Below are 21,664 nucleotides of genomic sequence, written 5' to 3' on the forward strand. Positions count from 1 at the left end.
ATGAACGCTCGCAATCTTTTTCCAAAACAACGCGCAGTCTATCATCAATAGAAAGTAATTATATACACATAATTCCAGATTTAAATCACCCGCCCAAACCACTCGGACATGGACAACACCGGGAACATGTCAAGGATTACATGGATATATGGAGAAAGCCAATCAATCGTCAGACCGACGTATGCTTGAAGCGAAGACATCATCGTACGTCATATTTTTTTTTTCCAGCACCTGTATTGTGATCATGGCCAGTCGTTACGACCGCAATGAGTCGCGCATGCTCTGGCTGCTAGCGCTCACCGGCGGGTTCGTCGTCGGCAGGATACCCGTCCGTGGCTTCGAGTTCTGCTGCTTCAACTTGGCGATCGAGTAGACAATTCCGCTGATGAATCCAATCACAATGGCGGACACGCTCCCAAAGGTCACCGGCGCATCGAAGAAGATCAGACCCGAAAGCGCAAGCGGCAGTTTGTTCAGTGCGCCCACCATCGAGTACGTAGTCGACGAGGTTACGCGCACGCACCACGCAGATGTGTACGAAATGAACACCGATGAGAGACCAGACAGAACCATGGCAAAGAAGATGCTTGACCGATTCACAGGCGGGAAGTTGCGCAGGATGTTCTCAGAAGACCAGTCCTCGAGGAAGAGAGTGCAAAGCACCAACAAGGGGATTGAAAGAAGGTTGTTGTAGAACATTGCTAATAGAACATGTAAGCCCATGCTCGTTTGGAAAGAAGAAAAGAAACCTACTGTCGAAATCCTTGAAGTTGGTCAGCTTGATGCGCTTCCGCATTCCCAGCGCATACGACGCGGTGCAAAGGCAGTTGATCAGCATCCAAATGTAGCCGGCATTCAGCATGGACACTTTGCTCGTCGCGTCAATGCTCGTCTCCAGAGCATGCTTGATGTCTGCCCATGCAGCAATGACCGAACTCAACACCATGAGACCAAACGAGAAGAGCGTCAACCCAGTCACGGAGCCGCCAAACCACAAAACCTCGCCATATGCAATCAGGATAATGGTCAGATTCTTGAAGATCGTGTACACGGGGATCGATAGATACTGCAGGGCCTTGGAGCCGGTGTAGATCATGCCGATCAGCAGGAACGTGACAGGAGACCCTAACTCATCATTAGCCCGGGTGATCGACACGAGATCAGTACTACGAACACTTCTTAGCTTCGTCGGTGTTAAAGTCTCGGAACGAAATCACCCCCAGTTGTTTCAATGACTGAATCGTCGCGACGCACACAATCGACTGGTCCAGTTAATCAATGTAAACCAGCGAAAACTGTCGAAGACAAAAAAAGCAATTATCGCCTACCTGAACCAGCAGCAGCAAGAAATTCAGATTAAAATCCGATCCCGACAGCACATATTTGTTCATCACAGTCATCAAAATGGACGATCCGCAGTAGGCAAGCACAGGAACGATCGGGTGATTCAATAATGAATTGGTCGACGATATCGCAGGCCGAACTTGAGGGGACGATGGACGTTCGAACCCTCTTGACCCAATCTCTAGTTTCGACATCTCTGTTCCCAAGGAATCTGACTTCTTGACGTCAGTCATGGTGGTCGAGAGAATGCCGGGCGAGGAACGCGACACGAACGCTGCTCAAGCTGCCACTGAAAGAAAAGCGAAAGAGTGTTCGCTACAACCTAATATTCAGGAAAAAAGACTGTCTATGCACAACACGCGAACGATCGCCCAGCAAGAGAATTGAGACAGAGACGACGAGTTATGGGACAGGGGCTGAAAAGAAGTTGAACATAATATGCGAACGTGGCTTGGCCGGATTCCGCAGACCGCGACAGGCCCAAATGAAGAGATCGTCTGCCAAGAAGACTCGAAGCCGCGTTAGAGGACAGTTGTCATAGTCACCAGCCACTGCTGACTAAGAACTGTGGCTGATTAACTACTGGTACCTCGAGCAGGACCATGGGCTACGACTTCTTCGTGTACAACAGAGGTAGGATGTAGCGACTTCCATCGACACCTTCCGGGAGGTTGACGATGTTCAGGTGTATTGTTTTCTAGGTACCGCCATGGAGGGATATCATATCGAGGTGTCCACCTCAACGCTGACCGGATGTTTCCATGGTGGAATAATTCTCAGGTGAATCTAGGAAGATTGACGATCGACTGATCACGCATTCAACAACCGTAAAATGAACGAGTATGGAGTTCAGTCGTGTTTGTATCAAACAGTTCTGAGCAGTACTACCTACTCAAGAGCTGTCTGCAACAAGGTCTTTGAAGCAGTTGGTCCTCTGTAGCCAGCGCTCGGAACATAATCCCAGTATTAATATACTATGCGCAAGTGAACAGGATCAATTTCTTAGTTCTTCGACGGCGCTGCTGCAGCTCTGCCCAAAAACGGGCAGCAGGGGCCGCCCTTTTTAGGGCATACGGTGACATGGGGTGTCGTTCTCTGAGATTGAGCAACCGAGGCCTTGTCCGGGGAGAAAAGTATGCGGAATCGAACGTGCCTGGGTTTTGTCAAGCATTCGAAGCAATCAACCAGACCTCAGTAAACTGACTTTATGCGTTGTACTGTAGTAACTTGCGCATAGTATCCATCGAGGTGGTGAGCGAAGTCGAAACTCTACATTGAGTACTAGTTATCTCCCTGTTCGACATCACCATTATTGCTCCTACGCCCCAGAGCAATCATGAGTAGGTATAGACGCCGAGTCCACTCTTCCTGTAAGAATCCCTTCAGCGTCAACCTCACCCAAGGAGGGCAGGTTTCGATGTGGAAACAACCAACATCACCAATCAGCAGTTACTAGCCACAAAAGACCTATGAAAGACTGGGCTGATCACGGTGACAGCCTCTCCGAACTCTGCTACAGTGACGAGCAATGATCTGTCGTGGTCGACCACGCCCAACATCGTGTTCAGTGGCCCGTGGTGAAGAAAAACGTTGGAAGCTGGTCAACGCCCGCCTGGACAGGATCTATTTCATTCCCAAGGAAGGTTTCTTCGGCGTCCATGCGGTCGACATGCTCGCCAGAACTTACAGCGGCTTTGTGAAGAAGAAACATTTTGGCAGCCGAAACCCGGAAAGAAAAAAATCATCGTAGAGTAGATCCAGTCTGGGTGCAAACTCAGGATCATGTGCGAGGACCGAGCTTGACCCAGCCTCTGTTTTGTCCGAATTGGGAGAAGTTCAAGTTTACCCGGGAGGGAAACAATCATGGGAGAACCAATGGACAACAAGACATGGATTTGCAGCGATTGAGCTGGCTATCCGGATAATCTCATGGAGCTCATGACCTCGGAGTCGCCTAGTGAATAGTAAGTGCATCAATTACCCTTGAGTTCGAACAATTGAAACCCGTTTGACAGTAACTAAAGTCATGTACCGGTACTCCGTACTCCTCTATGTTTACGATAAATGATTGCTCTTCGGGTGCAAAGCCCATTCCAGCCGAAACAGAGCTGATTCGACACCCTGCCCTGACTGACATCTTGCAGGTAATGCGTGACGGGGAATTCTTATACCATCCTGTCCACTTCACGAGAGCACCCAGTTGGGCTGGGTACAGGTGCCCAACTTCTCTACAAGGGCATTAACCCGGTCCGGAAACCAGTCGGATGTCACCCCAGTCTTCGCTTCACCAAGCTTGGGCGCTTTAGAGGTACGACAATTGCCCGCCTCGTATGAATACTGGACGCACTCCGGATCGTGAACGCAGTGATTCTCGCATGACGCCAGACTCGGCGCTTCGAGATTAACGGGCTGGTCGGACAAATTGTCCCAGTCCTTCAGCTGTTGCTGCATCTTTGGCCAAACTAGACCTTGGAAGAGGTCGCTGTGGAGAAGGAATCGATCCGGATGCTGTCTCCCGTCAGTGCCATGCTACCACTAAGACGGCGGCCCATTGAATATACCCACCTTGTCAAAGAACTTGTGCTCAAACTTCCAGAGCTCCTGGATGTCGTTCGGGGAGACGTGGTGATATGACACGCGGGGAAAGCACCAGGGCAACTTCCAGTATCCCTCCACAAAGTAATTCGCTTCTGCCGGCGTTGCCGAGTCCAGCATGGGCCAAGCCCAAAGCAGTTTCACACCAGAGTCGCGAAGGAGTTTCCCCAAGACACAATCCCCGGCCCAGTGGAAAGCTGTATAGGCGTCCCACGTGTCGACCTGCGAAGTATAGAACTCCAGTGCCCTGTGAATGGCCGCCCGCGACAGCACAAAACCCGACCCTCCATGAGCAAAAATTATGTCTCCAATCTGCATCTGGTTTCCAAAGTAATGCGGCTGGTTCGGATCGAACTGGGCGAGCCAGGCCATCAGGTTGGGCCAAAACAGGTAGGTGTCGGCTTCCATAAATACATACCAAGCCGCGTCTCCGCGCACTTGGAGGGTCTCATTGATCATGGGGAGGAATTTCCACTTGTCTAGCTTCCAGCCGGGATTGTTGGGTTTGCCGGAGGGGGTGTTGGGGTCATTGGAGAAGTCCGTTGGTTTCAAGCCCGCGCGTCCGAACCGGCGGACGCGGTTGTAGAGGTCAAAGTCGGGGTTGGAATTTTTGAGCTCGTCCTTGACGTTGCGCAGGACATCGTGGGCACGGACTCCGGCAATGTCTTCCTCCAGATCCGAAAAGACCACGTAGTGGGGGACGCAGCGGAGGGTGGTCTCGAAATGCACTGGCACCTTCTCCTGGGCCTCCGTCACGCCAGTCTTCAACACGACGAGAACATCATCCAGGCCGGGGATCTTATAGCAAGTCTCATGGGGCGATGAGTTCCAGATGGGGTGTATCGGCGGGCGCGTTCTGGAGAGAAGGAAATACAGAGTCAGGAAGGCCAAGATGGACGAGACGAAGACGATCCATCGGCGCGACGCCCTGCGTCGAGCGAATAGGATCGTCATGGAGAACGATGGTGGTGGTGGTTTTCAACCATCACGTCCGTCCGTCTGGAGCTTGGGGATTACGAGGGGTTTGACATCGAAAGACGGGGCACAGGCGGAGGCAGATGAGACAGTTTGAATGAATTCTTAGCTAAATCAACTTCTTTGGGCTTCAGTCCGCGGGAATCAAATCAAACTATCAATCAGGCGGGCGTTTCGAAGTAAGTAGATCGACGTTGATCAACAAAGCGAACAAACAGCTGGTAGTTTATCTTGTCTCGTTTTGGGCTTTGGGCCTTAGTGGCAGTGCTGACTAAGCCAACAGTCTTGGCGTCAATCTTGGCATTTCTCTTGGCACCAGGCTTGGCCCAGAGCCAATCACCCGGCGCGAGTGTCCGCTCTGGCGGCCAACGCCCTAAGCTCATAAACCAAAACAGACGAAGTAATAATACTCTGGACAGTTAGGTAAATTTAAACTTCTACGACTGCCTCGCTACAGTACTGAGGCGGAAATCTGCCGGACTCCGCCCAGCTGAGCCCCCCGCTTGTCAGCATTGAGAAAAGCTCTAAGTGGGAGATCGTGCTTTGGTGGTCCCGTGCGGCTGGCAGGCAAAGCAGCTAAAGATACCGACGGCAGTGATTGGGGCCATGCAGCGTTCTTTCTGTCATGCTAAGAGACGGAGGGTGAACTTTGTCCAGCGGACTGCAGCAGTTCGATTCGTTCCTGCGACGCAAGTGGCAGCACCATGCTAGGTACTGGTTGGCGGCGAAAAACACGCTTGGATCGATCGGTCAAAACAGTCCTTAACTAATAATAATCTTAAAACCCTCCTCAGGGCGGTTTACCCCATGGAGGTGTTTTGGCTCAGTTTTTGGAATGAAATGCTCCGAAGTCTCTCGGGGCTGTTGATTTTGGTTTGATTTTTCTGGTTACTGCGATCCCGTTGTGTGCGCCCTCAATATTATTTTTTTTTTCTCGCAGCCGAATGATGCCTCTTTTCGTGCTTTATTATTATTACTTTTCCTGCCTGGGCCTGTTGCGATTTGGACTGGCCAAATGCCCCGATGCGCCGCTTCCAGAAACCGGTCTGTACGCCGGGGGTCGCTTCCTCTACCCGAACGGTGATCCCTCGTGCTTCCCGCGTGGAAGCAAGTTAAACATTAGCTGGGAGACGGAGTACGACACTACGAACCTCTGGCTGATTGAAAATGAGGAATGGAATGAGCCGGTGGGCCTTGGTGGTACGTATAGATCCGTCGCAATAAATTGTGATAAATTAAAAAAGCAGCCCAGGTGGTCACTGATCGCAACGCGTAGTCAACTTGGCGGTGACAAACTACGATTGGGAGGTGGACTCGGACAGCGACAACCGGTCCTCCTACTACGTATTTCGCATTGTCAATGCCCAGGGAACGGAGGAAGAGAAAAAGGCTGGGGGGTTCCTGAGCGGATACTTCTACATTGACTACGGAGAGGATCCAAATGAGGAGGATGAAGAAGAGCCGGACGAAGACGAAGATGAAACGCCGGGATCATCCGCTGCCGCCGACAGCACGTCGTCGTCGTCCACAGAGTCGTCGTCGCAAACAGGAGGGCCTTACACAACGCTGACCCTCGTGACCGGGGCGACGTCGCCGAGCGCGACGACCGGTTCCAGCTCCGACTCCGACAACGACAGCAACAACGACGACGACGACGACGACGGCGGCGGCGGCAGCGGCAACTCCGTCGCCCTCGGTGCAGGATTGGGTGTCGGCCTGGGCGTGCCCGCGCTCGTCGGCGTCGGCGCCTTGATCTGGTTCTATCGGCGCAGGACCCGTGCTGCCAGCGATCCGGGGCTGCAGTACGTCCAATATCACTCCGCTCTGACGTCGGATAAGCCCCCGACGTATTCGGCACCAGAGACTGTAACCCAGCCTGTAGAGGCCGGCGACCATACCCGTCAGGAACTGTACGGCGATGCCCCGACGACACAACGGCACGAACTTCCATCGTGAGTCAAAGGAGCAAGGCTGAGGGACGCTTTGATGAATGTAGACGAGAAATGATCTGTATCCATTTAGTTATTGCTTCCTTTTTTCCTGGCCGCGAATATACCTCTATAAGTATTCTGTCGCAGATTCTAAGCCTGGTTCAGTGTTGATCTGAGTAGGTACTGTACTTGTCGAGTAGCTCTGCTCCACCTCGCCAAAGGTCCAACTCACCTCCCAAGCTGCAACATCAAATAACTCCCCAAACCCCTTCAACAAAGCCCACGATCAAATAAAAAGAAAAACTCGGGAGGGAAAAAAAAAAAAAGATAAAAAGAAACAATGGCAGCACCCCTCGACCCCAAGGTCTCCCAAGTCCTCCAATCCCACACCACACACCACACCGACGGCACCCCCCGCGCCGCCAACGACCTCGACACCGACGCCATTCTCGAAGCCCTCGAAAACGAAGACGACAGCGCCTACCGCGCACAACGCATCCAACAACTCCACGATGAACTCCGCAACACCAAAGCCGCCCTATCAAACTCCTCAAACCCCACCAACCCCGAGTTCTCTTCCGTGGAACCGCTGACATATCCCACCCTCCGCACCGATCAAGCCGTCCTCGACCTCACCACGACCGCAGAGCGCGTCGTCGTGCATTTCGCTCACCCGGACTTCGCACGGTGCGCCACCATGGACACGCATCTACGGAAGCTGGCCGGGCGGCACTACGATGTGCGGTTTGCGCGCGTCGACGTCAGGGATATCCCCTTTGTGGTGGAAAAGTTGAAGATCCGCGTTTTGCCGTGCGTGGTGGGCTTCGTGGATGGCGTGGCCAAGGATCGCATCGTGGGGTTTGAAGGGTTGGGGATGTTTGCTGCCGCGGCGGGTGTGGCGACGTCGCGAGTAAAGCCCGGGGAGGAGTTTCGGACGACGGATCTCGAGAGGCGCTTGCTGGATATGGGCGTGCTGGTCAAGAAGAGGTTGGTGGATGATGATGGGCAGCTGGGCGCACGCAGCGACAGTGAGGAAGACGAAGATGAAGATCGGGAATATAAAAAGTCTATCCGCAGAGGAATCAGGTCTGGTGCTACAAGAGCCGCAAACGACAGCGATGACGATGACTGGGATTGATGATCACCGTTACGTAGTTTATACATCCATCTCCTTCCATACGTCCTCACCAATAGACCCTTTGCCTATTGTTGATGCACTCGAAAACCAAAGCGAATAATACATATCGTACATGCACAGGTCGACGAGCCCGTCTTCGACACGAAGAAAAAAAAAAAAAAAGTAATGAACAAGAAGGGAAAAAAGGAAAAAAATATCATATAACCAAACGGTCCCTATACATCAGACCTGGCTGATCCTACTCCAGCAAAATCACCCTCAACACCAACTTCAAACAACGCAATGACACGAAAGGAAAAGGCGAGCCGCCAGATCTAGATGGCCACGGTCTTCATCTCGCCGGTATTCTCTGCTTCTGAAATGCGAGCAGCCGACGGCGCCGTGTTATTATCCGGCGTCTTCTCGGAGACGCTGTCCTGCGGGTTGTCGCGGCCAGGCTTGTCTCCCGCACTGTTGCCATTGTCCGCGCCGCCCGACGTAGACATGTCAATCAGATCCTTGGCGGGCTCCTTCGGCGTCAGCTCGCGCACACCCTCGCCGCCAGTTGGCGACGGCGTGCTCTTGACAGGACTGCTCACCTCCTCGGCCACTCGCGCCAGAGGACTCGGCATGCCCAGTTGGGTCTTGGGACTCTGGGTAGAGCCGCGGCCGTTGAACCGGTGCGGGGAACGCCCGCGCTCCTCGCTGGGAGACGGACTGCCATACGGCGAGTCTCGACCTTTGCCATTGGCGCTCACACCCAGGCCACTGGCAGGTCGACGCCGCGGCCGGCGTCCGTACTTTTGGTCGGCACGCCATCGGAGAATCTCCAGATAAGGCGGCTCGACATTCTGCTTGGTGAACAACTTCAGCTTGAGCTCTCCGGTTTCGTCGTCGACTTCCGCCTTGCCACTCGAGTAATCATCCGCTACCATCGCCAGGAACGCAGCCCACGAGCGCGCGACCACGTACTTGCAGTCATAGTCACGGCCAAAGATGATGACCTGGCCCCATTTTCCCGTGGGACCCGGGGCAAGATCGATCGCGATGCAGTTGCCGCCCCAGTCACGGGCCAATGGAATCCATCCGGGATGAGCGTACGTCTTCTGGACGGCACCCGGGGGCTGTGAGTCTTGTCGCTCCAGGAGCTCCTGCCGCCACGACGAATTGGACGATGATCCAGCGGATGCTTTTGATGAAGATGGTTGTTGCGGGGCGGGGATGCTCTGGAAAAACTCCTCGTTCACGGTCCGCCAGTTTCTCCACTCATGCACAATTTCCTCGCAGTCAAGGAGCATACAGCCAAAGATGACGCCCGTGGGTAGGCCTCCGCGCTCCTGGCCATCATGGATCTGGAGCGATTCGCGAACTTCGAGCGGCAGACTGCAGTCGAGCTCATGCTCGAGCTCATTGACATCGTTCTGCGTGCACCCTTCGCACAGATTATCGTACAGCTCGGCATAATTGTCCTCCAACCAGCGATCAATCTTTTTCCACGAATGGGACACTGGCGGCGGCGGTGGAGCACCGTCATGGAAACTTTGCATCTGGATCTCCCCAGTTCCACCATCCGTATCATGCGACCTCCTCTGCTGCGAGCTGAGGGACCTCATTCCGGGTGAATAGGGGCCGTTAGGAGCACCAGCACGTGACGGCGAGCCGGGCCAGCCGTTGGCGTTGCTTAGACCATCCTCCTCGTCGAACGAATTGGTCAGATCAGGACGGGATTCCGCTGCGCTGGTCACGACCGCACTGAGAGGGGCGTTGCGATTTTGGGAAAGGGGCACATGTTTGCCGGTGCGATAAGGAGAATCATGCGAAGCATGGCGGTCATTCGAGGTCATAGTATGCCAGAAGGAGCGCCATGCTGAGCTGATCCTGTATTTCGCGCGTTAGTCAGCCATACAGAAGAAGCGGGCCCGGGCTGGAGCACTAACGACGAAGACACCGTGGAAGGCATGGCTTCTTGCGGTACCTCAGAACCTATCACGTGGAATACGTCGGGATGTCGATCATGGGAGGCCTTTCTTAAGCAGCTGGACGGCGATCAGGAGCAATGCTTTGGTCTTCCGAGTCAAAACCCAAGCGAGAGAAAACCCCCTTTTTTTTTGTCGACGAGCAGTGATCGAATACACGGCGAATTTCAGGTTAGAGGAAAGGGTTGGCCAGGAACCTGGGCACAGCAACCAAGGGGAATCTTCGCAGTCTTGAATGACCCAGGACAAACAACACCACGGAGGAATTGGGACTGAAATCGGACGCTCGAGGAGAGACAGCGAGACAACACGAGATGCTGACCTCTCTCGAGTTCTCTGCCAGCAGGGCAAATCAGGCAGGGACAGCAAAGTCGCGCCTTCCTTGGAAAGACGGCAGCAATTTCGCAGAGTCCCTCCCATGTCCCATCCAGGGAAGGCGCTAAGCCGTTGTTGGGCATTCTGCGCCTGGAGCATTCTGTGGGCGGAAGCGTTCCTGATTGGTCTGTTTCGGAACGCTCCCTCGTCATGCCATATATTACATACGCCGCGACCGCCATCTGATTGCAATTGCCCTTGCTATGCGCGAGGAGAGGTTCTTCAAATTCCAAGGCTCATAATATGTGCGATTTCATTGGCGAATATCATCACAAATTACATTTTCTTTCGTTTCATCGGTAAGGGACAGAAGCGCCTGTGACAATCGTGACGGAGCTTTGTATTTGCATGAAATCGTCCTGACAAGGAGAATATTTCAAATGGCCAGCCCTCAACATCGACTGTTCCGCGAGAATTCTGCCTTGTCTTTCCTCAGACTCTACAGTTGCTGTCAGCAAAGGGATGGTTACTGACGAAATTCAGCGCAGCTGTACTCGTAGTGACTTCTCTGCGAGCGTCTCAAGGTTTGGCTTGGTCAACCGCCCAGACCGGCCAAAGCCTTCTCGGTAGAGATCGAGAAACGTCGGACACTACGGAGGATACTTGGATTCAAGGAAGAAGCATCTGCGAGAGACTCGAGACAGTAGGCAAAGCGATGACCTCCACTATGATTTCTGTAACCCCGTTCCTGGATATAGATAGCCATGTAGATGGGCAGTCAAACGCGCGCAGACCATAAAGACCCAAGCCCCAGGTGGATGCTACCTTCACTCCCTGCAGTCGAGGCAACGAAAAGAACCTCTATCGTATCCCACGCCCCAGCCAAACCACGCAAACCACACGCCAGACCTCATGCACACCAATGACCATGGACAGAGAGAACGTGTAGCTAAGTCGTAACAAGATGGTATCTCTAGGACAACTATGAGCAAAGCCCAATCAACGAGACACGGAGGAAAACAAGCATACCAGGAAAAGTCAGCAACCGGTTTCTTCCGCAAGTATCCTGACCCGCGGTACAAACAATCAATACAGCCGGCCAGGGCTGAAGAAGAAGATCTCCTTCTCATGGCCACGGAGCACCAGGCCCCGGGCTCCAGCCGTAGCTGTTACTGCGCACGAACGTGTCGTGTCCTGGCGAGCAAGGAGCCGCGGCAGCTCCATCTGGGGCAGGAACTCGAGGAGCCATATCGGGTGGCTTGGGCGCGGATTCTGAGCGTTGTGGAGGAGGATTCAGCAACAGATTCTTCAACTGTTCTGCCTTTGCTCTGCGCTCTTCGTCGGTAAGGCTGGCAGGTGATTGAGGAGAACCAGATGCTCGCAGTGCATTCATTCGATCTCGATAAGGGGTCGAGAATGGCGGTCCGATTGGCAAGCTTCGGTTTTCCTGGTCATCAAATTCAAAAGGAAAAATGCCGTTGGCGGCACTTTCAGGGCGGCTACGGATTTTCGGTTCCGTGTTGGGTGTATTTGTAGTTTTCACGATCTCCGGGCTCTGGAGAGACTTCCTTTCACGGGCCTCGAGGGCGGCTTTGAAGAGAAAATCCAACGGGGACGGCTCAGGATTCCGGTCCGAAGGAGTGCCGGTGGCCCTTGGTTTGGACGGGGTCAGCTCTGGACCCGGTTCCCCGCTATCGCTGTCGGCATCTAAGCCGTTGACGCCCGAATCAGGCACGGATTTAGATAGGAAACTCGGCATCGGAAGTGCAGACGGGGCGGGCGACGCATGAAATGTTGGCCCGGCATAGTGCGGGCTGTCTTTTGCGGGGGGCGTGTTGACATCGGGCTGCGAAGAGGTGTGGCGATGGTGGTAACTGCTGTTCCTATGCGATGGAGCTGGCGGGCGGGAAGAGTTGGGGTGTTTCTTTGCAGACGCAGACCGTGAGGAATGTTTCTTGCCCCGTGGAGAGTTGTGACTTCCCTCCTCGTCGGTCAAAGGAGCAGGAGACGAAGTAGGTGTCGATAACAAAGCAGGCTTTGTGTTGATATGTGACGGAGTGGTATGATTTCGCTTTTGTTGATGTCTGGGGTTTCGGGGACCCTTTGGCGTGACCGGCGACGCTGTCGACATGGCGACGGATTTGGCGGAGAATCAAGACCCCTTCGGAGAACAAAAATAGCAAGATATGATTGCGAAAAAAAAATGAGCGGAATCAGATGGATTATATCTTGATAGAAACGGCGTAGTCTGGAGAGCTGCTGAAGGCAAAAAGAAGCGCGGATCAAGGCTTGAGAACTATCGCAGAACGTATCGAGAACGAAACAAAGGGAAGCCGAGGCGTGGAGAGGATTGACGCATGTCTGCGTTCTATGGCTCAAGCAAAGTACGGACAGAGCCTTATAAAGACAGAGTTTCTTGAAGCTGGAAAGCGTCGAGTCACCATGTCCGAGTCAAAAGGGCCAAAGTGAAGCTTCTTGTTAACTCAGCGGGGGCCCATTGACAGTTGCCACGGGTGGACTGCCTGATCCCTCAGGCAGCAACAAGGCAACCCGCAAGCCTTGCCGAGAGGGAGAGATAGAGAGCGCCATCCAGTAAGAATGCTTTGACCGCCAGGGCTGGGAGGCGCTTGATGTGCAGAAAGGTGCGCGTTTATCATTGCACGGTGTTTACAATTGCAGGTGGCTGATAAGGTCGTTGTGAACGAGCAGTTGAAATCACGCCGCCTGCACCATCCCGCATCGATCAGTCATTACGCCGACCGAGCTTCCGACAACCTAACGAACGCGTTCGTTTTGCCCGCCCCGTGACATATTTCCCGGACACGATCTCCACGATGGCGGACGTTGAGATGCAAGATGCCTCGTCGGGCACTGCCGCCGAAAAGAAAACCAGCAAGACGGGCAAGTCAGACATGGAGGGCAAGAAGCGTTTCGAGGTGAAGAAGGTCGGCTCATACAGTCGTGGAGCTTATATACACTGAGCTGCAGCTGATTTCTGGAGTAGTGGAACGCGGTGGCGCTCTGGGCTTGGGACATTGTCGTCGACAACTGTGCCATCTGCCGAAACCACATCATGGATCTCTGTACGTTGCCAGTTGGAAAGATCTCCATGTTCCGGTCTAACCGCAAGCCAGGCATCGAATGTCAAGCAAACCAAGGGTCATCAACAACGGAGGAGTGCACTGTGGCATGGGGGATTTGCAACGTGAGTGTCGCGCATCGCCCGTTTCCTTCTTCGAGGCTAACAGCAGTTTGTCACCAGCATGCCTTCCACTTCCACTGCATCTCAAGATGGCTCAAGACCCGTCAAGTGTGCCCGCTAGACAACCGAGACTGGGAGTTCCAAAAGTACGGACGGTGAAAGGGGAGCGGGGAAGGCAGTGCTGGGTTCTGCGGGGACAGCTACAGTCTACAATGGTGGTTGGTGCCTCCGAGACTAGCTGTCAACGCATCCCATATCAAGATGAGACCAAGGCTTGCGGGATACCAGCGTGTATCGGTAGGATATCGCCTAGAGCAGTAATGACACACGGACATGATCCTCGATGGCACAGTATTACATTTCTGGCATCTTGTATGGATTATCGTATCTTAACACCATCGACGACAATTCCCGGCACGCTGACTCCTTTTGTCCCAGCTACTGGATCAAGCCATTTCTCAGGATTGCGGTTGTAGAAGGGATACGGAGGGACGACGACCAACGCGGTGATCAGGGTTCCAGCAAGTCCCAGCCATAGGGTTAGATGGATGTCCTGCTGGATGTAGCCGGCAATGAAGGCGACAGCCTACAGGGTATCGTTAATTTGAAACCAGGAAACAGCAACGCCGCAAGTTAACATACGCCGAAGACGGTCAAGAGCGCGGTCGAGAGCGTGTTGGCAAGATGCTGGCCATGAAAGTCCTAGAATCAAGAGTCAGTCGAGCAGTTTCAATCGCGTTCCAGTACGTACAATTTGCCCTTCGAGGCCGGCCTGAATCGGAGCAAAGATGTCATGCATTTGGACCACTATGGACCAGCTGGCATGGAGTACGTTGCGCTGTCCTTGTCGGTGTTTGGACAGTTGACGATGATGATAGCTATCGTGCCGAGCTAAACCGAAACAAGTTTAGACTCGGACGGATTTGCCATTGATTGGCGCTGTCTTTTTTACGTAAAGAGCTCGATTATCAACATCTCAAATGATCCGTGATCTACATTGATGAATGCATTGAGGCTCCGAGACTCACCTTTGATTACTTTCTGACACAAGACAGATGGCTTTTCCCGACATCGTCTTCAACCAAAAGGCCAACAGTGTTTGGTTGACTATGAAACAGTCATGCTCGACTTGTGCAAGATTTGGCATGAAGCAAGTGTCGCAGTGTTTCAACAAGGAGGGTTCCTTGTTCCTTGCCGAACTACTATGCTTTACTTGCCATCATAACCATGGCAATTCCGGCTGTTCTGGCTTTGTCTTCTCCTGTGTTTTCAAGATCAACGGCGACCTTCTTTATTAGAGGCATCATCTGATACAGAGGCTAGCAGTAGCAGTCACAGCGCATAAAGACGCCATGACTGTCTTGTTTGATTTCTCAGACACTCGGAGGGTGTTTGACTGGATGCATGATATTTATGACGTGACGTCTTCTTCTACCATTTGGAACGTGAAGAATTCCATAGGCATTATTACCGATGGCAGAGCGTAGGTGCAACAGAGTAGGGTCGTCGACTGAGGACACGCAGACGCCCTCTAGACAGCAAGTATCAGGAAGACCAAGGTCCTCTGAATTGATTACTGACTCTCATGACAGCTCGGAAGATCGCGAGCCACTGCAGACGCGTGGCCAAGAACGCCGTCCAGCATCCGCCTCGTCTCGCCGTCCCGTGACTGATAGCCGAAGTTCTGCAGGACAGCACTTATCAGATGAAGAACGAGGAGACTTCACAACTTCGCCATGGTTATCATCCTCAGTCTCCGAGCAAAGTCCTGCGGCACAGCAATTGCAGAACGAGCTGAAGGCGGCACTGGAATGGCCGCCGCCACTGTCCCCAGTCTCTGAGTATAGTCCCGCAGCTCAGCAATTGCAGTGGGAGTTGAAGGCGGCATTAGAATGGCCACCACCCTTGTCTCCAGTCACCGAGTACAGTCCCGCAGCTCAGCAGCTGCAGTGGGAGCTCCAGCAAGCACTCGAAAACCTGCCGCCCCCATCGCCTCCACGAGTTCCTCGGTTTAGTCCTACGGAGGAACAGTTATTGCACGAGACCAATCAGGCACACACAGCCCTGCCACCAGCGCCCCCCTCAGCACCTCCAGAAAGTCAGACGCAAGGGCATTCATGGCGGGAAGCCAGACTGACACAGTTGGGAGAGCTGCCCGTATTGCACCCGACTATCTTCAGCGCTAGCTCTTCAGCACAACAGCTGTCGCAGGAGAAGGTTATCCCGCAGAAAGCCCTGCCGGCCCCAAACCCAAGTGCGGAACAGCAGGGTTTGCGGAAGACCAGAAAAACACGATTGGGCACGCCGCCCTTGCTGCTCCCAAACATCCCCAGCGATGATGCTGCGGCACGGCAGCTATTGCAAGAACAACAACAAGCACAAAACGCGCCACCGCCTCAACCTTCCCCGGAAGTTATTCGTGAGAGTCCGTTGGCAAGGCATCGTTTGCGGCAGGCTCATCGGTTGCGTACTGCGTTGTCGCGCCAATCGGCTGCGATCAACTCCCAGAGCCAGGAATCCGATGATAGTGCCTTTGTACAAGTTGCCTCAATCTTCACCAATGTTGGCCCTTCCAGTCACAGCTCCGGCGCTCCACAGTTGTTCCGCGGGCCGTCCCAGGTGCGGGCACTGCTTGAGGGTTCGTCAACGCCGTCGTCGAGACCTCGTGCCCATCAAGACACTCAGATCCAGGATCAGGGCGAATCTTCGACATCGCAGAGCTCACGGGCTACCAATTCCGCTTTTCCAGAAGGGAGAAGTTCGGGCGGGGACACAGTTTCTCAAGATGTCATTCAACAAACTGCCCCGCCGGGGATTTTGGACGGGCCGCAGGCGTCAAATGCCGTGTCGACCCAAGTCGGGCAGGTGGAGACTACTGCTAGAGAATGGTCTCTCAGTGTCAACCGGGAGCAGCCGCCTCGGTCACGCTCGGCAGTGCCCGAGATGCAGCCTTCAACCCACCTGCAACCACCATCAAGCACAGGCAACCGCAGTAATTCGTGTCCACCGACGGACGCTCGGGCACCCGGTTCTCACAATAATCAGTCCCCCTCGGGCAACGAACACTTGAGCGCCAGACGATCTGTGTCGTCGACGCGACCAATCAAACAAGAAGAGTATGATCCTCTCTACGACGACGAACCAAACGCGGCACCACCATCGATGCCGCCCCGGGTCAAAGATCCTTCCCAGGCTCAGCAAGAGAGTACAGGTGACAGCAAAACATTCCGCAAAAGAGATCGCGTCGACACCAGACCACCCGCCTTGTCGACACAAGAGTATGATCCGCTGTACGACGACGACGAACCGAACGTGGCACCACCGCAGCTTTCGCCGCCGCCGCAGCCGCGGGTTGAAGAGTCGTTACAGGCTCAGCAAAATAATGCTGGTGACCAGACCGTGGCGCCGCCGGAGCAACCGCCGCAGGCACCACCGTCGCCGGCGCGGGATCAAAGTAATGATACCAGCAGAGACCAACGACGAAGCCGACGTCTACGAGGTCAACCACCGGAGACTGGAATGCTACCACTGTCGCCAAGGAAGAGGCGCCGACGATGATGAAGGTACAAGGCTACAACTAGTACTCGACTGCCACTTGTAAACCCTTGGATGCTGCTATTTTGTTAGACAGGTTGTCACCGAGAGCTTTCAGGAACTTACTATCAGTTGATTGATGAACAATCGAGCCTGATGCATTCGTTTGCGCGGAGTTTCGGAGAGTAAGCCTTACACTACCCCCGTTGAGATGATTGCCATCGATTCCACGTGATGTTTTCCAACCCTAATATCTAAGACAGCACGAGTCATATCCCATGTTCAGGGGCCCAGTTTCAATACATTCATTTAGACTAGACTAGTAATACTCGAGCTAATCAAATAGACGAGATGACAGGCATCTCGTATACTCCCTGTCGGCATGCAAAGTCGGTATTCTCATGCCCTTTCGGTCCTTTCTTCTTGCTTTTCTCCCTGTCTTGACTCTCATTGAGTGCCTGACTGGCGCCAACTGCCAAGATGGGCAGTCGCATCTCCTGTTTGAGTTGCTCGAGTTTTCTCTTCAAGTGAAAGACGAAAAAAAAAAAAAAAAAAAAAAAAAAAAAAAACTCTAATAAACCAGCCCCTGCAGCGATGACGTACCCTCTCTGGCCAACAGGTGACATTTAAACAGCACTGGCAATTGCTGGGAATTAATCCAGATTGCCCCATTTATGCGCCCAGGTGAAAAGGGAGCTAGAGATTGGCCACATGTCGCCAGGTTCATCTATTTTATCACCAAAAAGAAAAGGTCGGCTTTTGTCCTGTTCAAACTGCCGCCGTCCGCCGGGTGCTGGGAGATGTTTATGTCGCGGAGAGCGGCGGAGGATTCTGAATATTTGGGTCTGGACATTCATGCAGGTTCTCGAAAACCTGTCGTATGTGTCTGTGTATACTTTATAAAGTCCTCAACTAAGCTAGTCTTAGAAGGCGAGCACTTGAGATTATCGAAGCCAGTCCACGGCGGAAGTATCCGAGTTTCGACAGTGGTACCAGTGGAATCATTCACATATCTTGTTTCAGACCAAGCCCGTCTATGCGGATAGAGTTGGTACATCATCGTGGAAGGGACAGAACTCTGTTGCGAACAACCTTATGCTAAGCTCAGTTCCACGCGGGTAGTGTGGTCTTTGAGAGTCGAGCCAATATCATAGTCATTGAAATCGCGACTGATCTGCAGGTCTTGATACCATTGCATGGGGAACACCCGTGCGTCTCGTTCCGCGATTCTGGACAAGGATAAAACTGAATACATGTAGATTGTCATTCAGCATCATCACACCGCTTTCCGCGATCGACTCGAGTCGCAAAACATGAAACATGACGCAGGAAGCGGGAACCCGCTGCAGATTGAAGATGGATCGATTGAGAAGAACACATTGTGGGGTCGGAGACATGCCCGGCAAGGCACTTTGGGTCAATAATGGATATCCGCATGGTTTGGTTCTGGGAAACCGACACCTGGATACAGTTCAGCCGGAGCTGAACATTTCGAGCTGAGCGTCGAGCTCTTTCTTTGTCCCTGTAGGTATCGCTGTTATCGAGCTCACAGTTTGAGCATCAAACAATTCTTCCTCAGGGTTCTCAGGGGCAGTGTTCGTGACTGGCCCCATGTGGGAGTCTTTTGATCATAGATGATGGTGCTATCAGGCCCCGGCACTATCCTAATGGTGGCAGGATTCGCCGGAAAATGCAGGCAGCCTATGAGAGGCGGGCGAACTCGCGCCTCGACAGGCCCTGACCACTGCATATATAGTTGAGCGGAAGATAACCCCAGCCTCTTCACGGGTATCCTCAGTCGTTGCCATATTCTGGAAACGGGAAATAGTAGTAATAGTGTGGGCAGCAATTTGGGCGGAATCCTGCGGTTGGATACCGGGAAAAAGGAAGAGCCACGACCCTGGCTTGGTCTGATCTCATACTGGTCAATTTGTCTGCAGCCCGCAGGTACGGAGAACGAAAGAAATGTCGTGGGTTGGGGAAGGACATGGGTTGGTGCAGACCCTGCAGGGATGTTGTAACCTAGGTAGGGTGCTTGAATCATCCAGCAAATCAATGGGCCGGTCCGATAGATGATGTGGTCAATTAATCCAGACAGCTTTCCCAGCTCCAGTCGCTCAGGGACCAGGGACCAACTCAACCATACCAATTCGAGGGAGCATTCGGCAGAACCCGCAAGGCTATTTCGAACGTTATATCGATAGGGCATAGTGCGTTCAGATAATGGATGTTGGGAGTTGGGACCAACCTCCGTTAGTTTTATCTGATGCCAACATGAGTCAGTACTCACAATAATAACAAGTCAGCAACACAATGCCTTGAGTATGCCAATTTCCAGGTCGAAGGTCATAGCCAAGGCTAGTAGGCATCATTCTGGGTGAATCAATCAACAAAGCACAGACGTTCCTGGATTTTCTCCTCGCGGTGACTCCGTTGTACGCAGTACTTATTTCCATCAATTTTTTGGTCTGTTGCTCCGCTGAATGGCTGGTTCTTACCCCGCCTCAGTCAATACTAATAACGAGTCCAATATCCAGATCGGATCACTGCGATTTTTAGTGCAAACTGGAATCACAACGTCGATTTTCACGTCGGAAACAGACCACTTGTTCAGTTTGACTCGAACGGTCGAACCAGATTACCATGTGCGCTTTTTACCATGCATGTAGGGAGTACTCCGTACTTGATGAGGAAAGCGATCTAATTAGCATACCCCATGCAGCTGGAAAGGGCCGCCTGGTGCCCTGTGCTGTGTGCATCTTTAATATGTAGGCCTAAGCCTCTGGGGGCCGAGGGCAGGTTCTCTCATCCTTCTAGTTCCATTCTCTGCAGGATCACTGAATCGGCATTGCATGTCTGGACAGTGCGTTCGTGGCAGTGCCGTAACGGCCATCATGTCAACTGATTCCAACATTGTTTTCACGACTCCAAGAATTGTTTGCTGGATTCTTTTCAGCGCAAGGATCCGACGAGTGCCTTTTTGGGAATGGGTGACATTTAAGAGCCGATCACGACTCCAATCCGCAGAATCCCGATAGCCAAGCCCTAGCCTAACCTCGGCGAGCAGCTCGGCATGTGGAAAGCATGCGTATGCAGTTTAATCTGTTGCTATGCATAGTGTACTCGTACATTCTCTGTATGTAATTACTCTGTAGGTTAGCTACTGCAGAGAGGATGCTTTTGCTGAGTTTCATATCCGCAGGGCTCCGGACCATGATTGACTCGAATCAACCGATGAGACGAGAATCGCCGAGTCTCCGCGTCATGAATATGATGATCGGTCCATGCCAAAGTGGGCATGGCCAGTTCCCTTCCCCATGAAAGAGCCTGTCCGCAGTTCGCCTTGGAATAATCGATGACCGGGGAGCTTGCAGAGGTCAATCAACATGAATTGGATAGGAAGTACGAGTACGCTCCTCGTACGAACGGTGTGATCAAGCCCTGGGATTATTACGAATACCTAGGTTATGTACTCCGTCCTCGTACGAGTACAGTACTGTAATTCAAGACAAGATCCAGAGATCCGGTAGACTCTGCTCATCACACACGCCACAAAGGCGGGCAGGGCTTGCCAAGCAGCCACCGCGAGTGATGAGTCGATGACCGAGGAGCCGTCGCGAATCAGATCTTTGTTGATCGGAGATGGACCGAGTGTCAAATTGTCAATTGATTGGCATCGGCCGAAATGGGGACAACCACCATGGATGATGGAACAGGCCAGAGAAAAACGAAAAACCCCCCATGCGAAAAGGAGCACACACCGAGTCCGGTTAGCAGAGTGGCCCCAGGAAAATCATGATATGATGATCATCGATCCGGTCTCCCACTTTGTGCGTTTCTGGCATCGTGCGGAGCTTGATTGCGAGTTTCGAGATTTCCCCAGGAAAATCACGGGAAGTCAATCTCGCACAGAAAGAAAGGAGGATTGTTTAACCTAGGTTTAGGTTCGGGCTCAAAGAAGAGACCACGTTCAACCGAACTATATACAGTACCTTACAATAGTTACTCCATAGTGACTCCGTAATTGCTTACTGTATGTGCAGTCCGATGCGGTCACCGTTTTTGAGCGATTCTCGCCGATCCCCAACTGCGGCTGCGGCTGCGGCTGCGCGTCTGGCGTGAGACGATGGGGTCCGAGTCGTCAAATCTTGCTTCTCAGGAACCGCTTTTCTTTGCTGGGCGGCCCAGCATAACCATTGGAACCAGCCTGCTGCCCATTTGGTTTGTCCAAGGGGGCTCTAGCCTGCTGATTGGCCCGACGGTGTTTCTGATTCTCTTGTTTTTTCCTCTGCAAAAGAGAGGGTTTCTTTTTATCTGTCCCTGGATCATGCATTTCCGACAAATATCCATCCCGTCTGTGCTGCGAGGTAAATAAAAAACCTGCAGTTGTTTGAAGGTCGGGAATTGTTTGCAGTCCCCGAATCGAACCATATTGCTCAAAGAGTTCCGATTTCACGAGGTGTGCATGCAACGGCGTCGTTGACACTTGACAGCCTGTCAAGTTCCCGATCTTTCTCGACTTCTCCATCGACTCTGCCCTTTCACTAAGTACAGTCCTTACCGTTAGGCTGGATTCCACAAAGCCACCGGTGCATCCTACTGGATTTGGGCAGGATCCGAGTAACTTTCGCCTACTGACGCCTAGCCCTCTTGATGGAGTTTGATGGAGCTTTTG

At 52.8% G+C, this 21,664-nt stretch overlaps 10 protein-coding genes across 10 annotated transcripts; 4 read left to right on the forward strand and 6 right to left on the reverse strand.

The window, feature by feature from the left end:
* Window positions 1-255: 255 nt before the first annotated feature.
* VTN31DRAFT_7334 (uncharacterized protein) lies at window positions 256-1,538 on the reverse strand (the record flags this gene model as incomplete). The annotated part of the gene is made up of 4 exons (XM_069408044.1): window positions 256-701; window positions 754-1,125; window positions 1,175-1,262; window positions 1,329-1,538. 4 exons carry the CDS (start codon window positions 1,536-1,538, stop codon window positions 256-258), a joined length of 1,116 nt encoding a protein of 371 aa, XP_069257832.1.
* Window positions 1,539-3,528: 1,990 nt separating this feature from the next.
* On the reverse strand, window positions 3,529-4,893 carry VTN31DRAFT_7335 (uncharacterized protein; the record flags this gene model as incomplete). The annotated part of the gene is made up of 2 exons (XM_069408045.1): window positions 3,529-3,852; window positions 3,910-4,893. The coding sequence occupies 2 exons, from the start codon at window positions 4,891-4,893 to the stop codon at window positions 3,529-3,531; spliced, it is 1,308 nt and encodes a 435-aa protein (XP_069257833.1).
* A 965-nt stretch (window positions 4,894-5,858) lies between these two features.
* On the forward strand, window positions 5,859-6,870 carry VTN31DRAFT_7336 (uncharacterized protein; the record flags this gene model as incomplete). Its single annotated transcript, XM_069408046.1, has 2 exons — window positions 5,859-6,114; window positions 6,191-6,870. 2 exons carry the CDS (start codon window positions 5,859-5,861, stop codon window positions 6,868-6,870), a joined length of 936 nt encoding a protein of 311 aa, XP_069257834.1.
* Window positions 6,871-7,185: 315 nt separating this feature from the next.
* On the forward strand, window positions 7,186-7,983 carry VTN31DRAFT_7337 (uncharacterized protein; the record flags this gene model as incomplete). The annotated part of the gene is made up of 1 exon (XM_069408047.1): window positions 7,186-7,983. One exon carries the CDS (start codon window positions 7,186-7,188, stop codon window positions 7,981-7,983), a length of 798 nt encoding a protein of 265 aa, XP_069257835.1.
* A 314-nt stretch (window positions 7,984-8,297) lies between these two features.
* On the reverse strand, window positions 8,298-9,922 carry VTN31DRAFT_7338 (uncharacterized protein; the record flags this gene model as incomplete). Its single annotated transcript, XM_069408048.1, has 2 exons — window positions 8,298-9,840; window positions 9,900-9,922. 2 exons carry the CDS (start codon window positions 9,920-9,922, stop codon window positions 8,298-8,300), a joined length of 1,566 nt encoding a protein of 521 aa, XP_069257836.1.
* Window positions 9,923-11,379: 1,457 nt separating this feature from the next.
* On the reverse strand, window positions 11,380-12,384 carry VTN31DRAFT_7339 (uncharacterized protein; the record flags this gene model as incomplete). Its single annotated transcript, XM_069408049.1, has 1 exon — window positions 11,380-12,384. One exon carries the CDS (start codon window positions 12,382-12,384, stop codon window positions 11,380-11,382), a length of 1,005 nt encoding a protein of 334 aa, XP_069257837.1.
* Window positions 12,385-13,087: 703 nt separating this feature from the next.
* VTN31DRAFT_7340 (uncharacterized protein) lies at window positions 13,088-13,614 on the forward strand (the record flags this gene model as incomplete). Its single annotated transcript, XM_069408051.1, has 4 exons — window positions 13,088-13,198; window positions 13,258-13,336; window positions 13,388-13,458; window positions 13,516-13,614. 4 exons carry the CDS (start codon window positions 13,088-13,090, stop codon window positions 13,612-13,614), a joined length of 360 nt encoding a protein of 119 aa, XP_069257838.1.
* Window positions 13,615-13,834: 220 nt separating this feature from the next.
* On the reverse strand, window positions 13,835-14,254 carry VTN31DRAFT_7341 (uncharacterized protein; the record flags this gene model as incomplete). Its single annotated transcript, XM_069408052.1, has 3 exons — window positions 13,835-14,041; window positions 14,098-14,157; window positions 14,207-14,254. 3 exons carry the CDS (start codon window positions 14,252-14,254, stop codon window positions 13,835-13,837), a joined length of 315 nt encoding a protein of 104 aa, XP_069257839.1.
* Window positions 14,255-14,928: 674 nt separating this feature from the next.
* Window positions 14,929-17,013, forward strand: VTN31DRAFT_7342 (uncharacterized protein; the record flags this gene model as incomplete). The annotated part of the gene is made up of 1 exon (XM_069408053.1): window positions 14,929-17,013. One exon carries the CDS (start codon window positions 14,929-14,931, stop codon window positions 17,011-17,013), a length of 2,085 nt encoding a protein of 694 aa, XP_069257840.1.
* Window positions 17,014-18,535: 1,522 nt separating this feature from the next.
* On the reverse strand, window positions 18,536-19,198 carry VTN31DRAFT_7343 (uncharacterized protein; the record flags this gene model as incomplete). The annotated part of the gene is made up of 1 exon (XM_069408054.1): window positions 18,536-19,198. The coding sequence occupies one exon, from the start codon at window positions 19,196-19,198 to the stop codon at window positions 18,536-18,538; it is 663 nt and encodes a 220-aa protein (XP_069257841.1).
* Between the last annotated feature and the right edge of the window lie 2,466 nt (window positions 19,199-21,664).

This window comes from Thermomyces dupontii (assembly GCF_041956625.1).
Source record: "Thermomyces dupontii strain NRRL 2155 unplaced genomic scaffold VTN31scaffold_9, whole genome shotgun sequence".
Lineage (NCBI taxonomy): Eukaryota > Fungi > Ascomycota > Eurotiomycetes > Eurotiales > Trichocomaceae > Thermomyces > Thermomyces dupontii.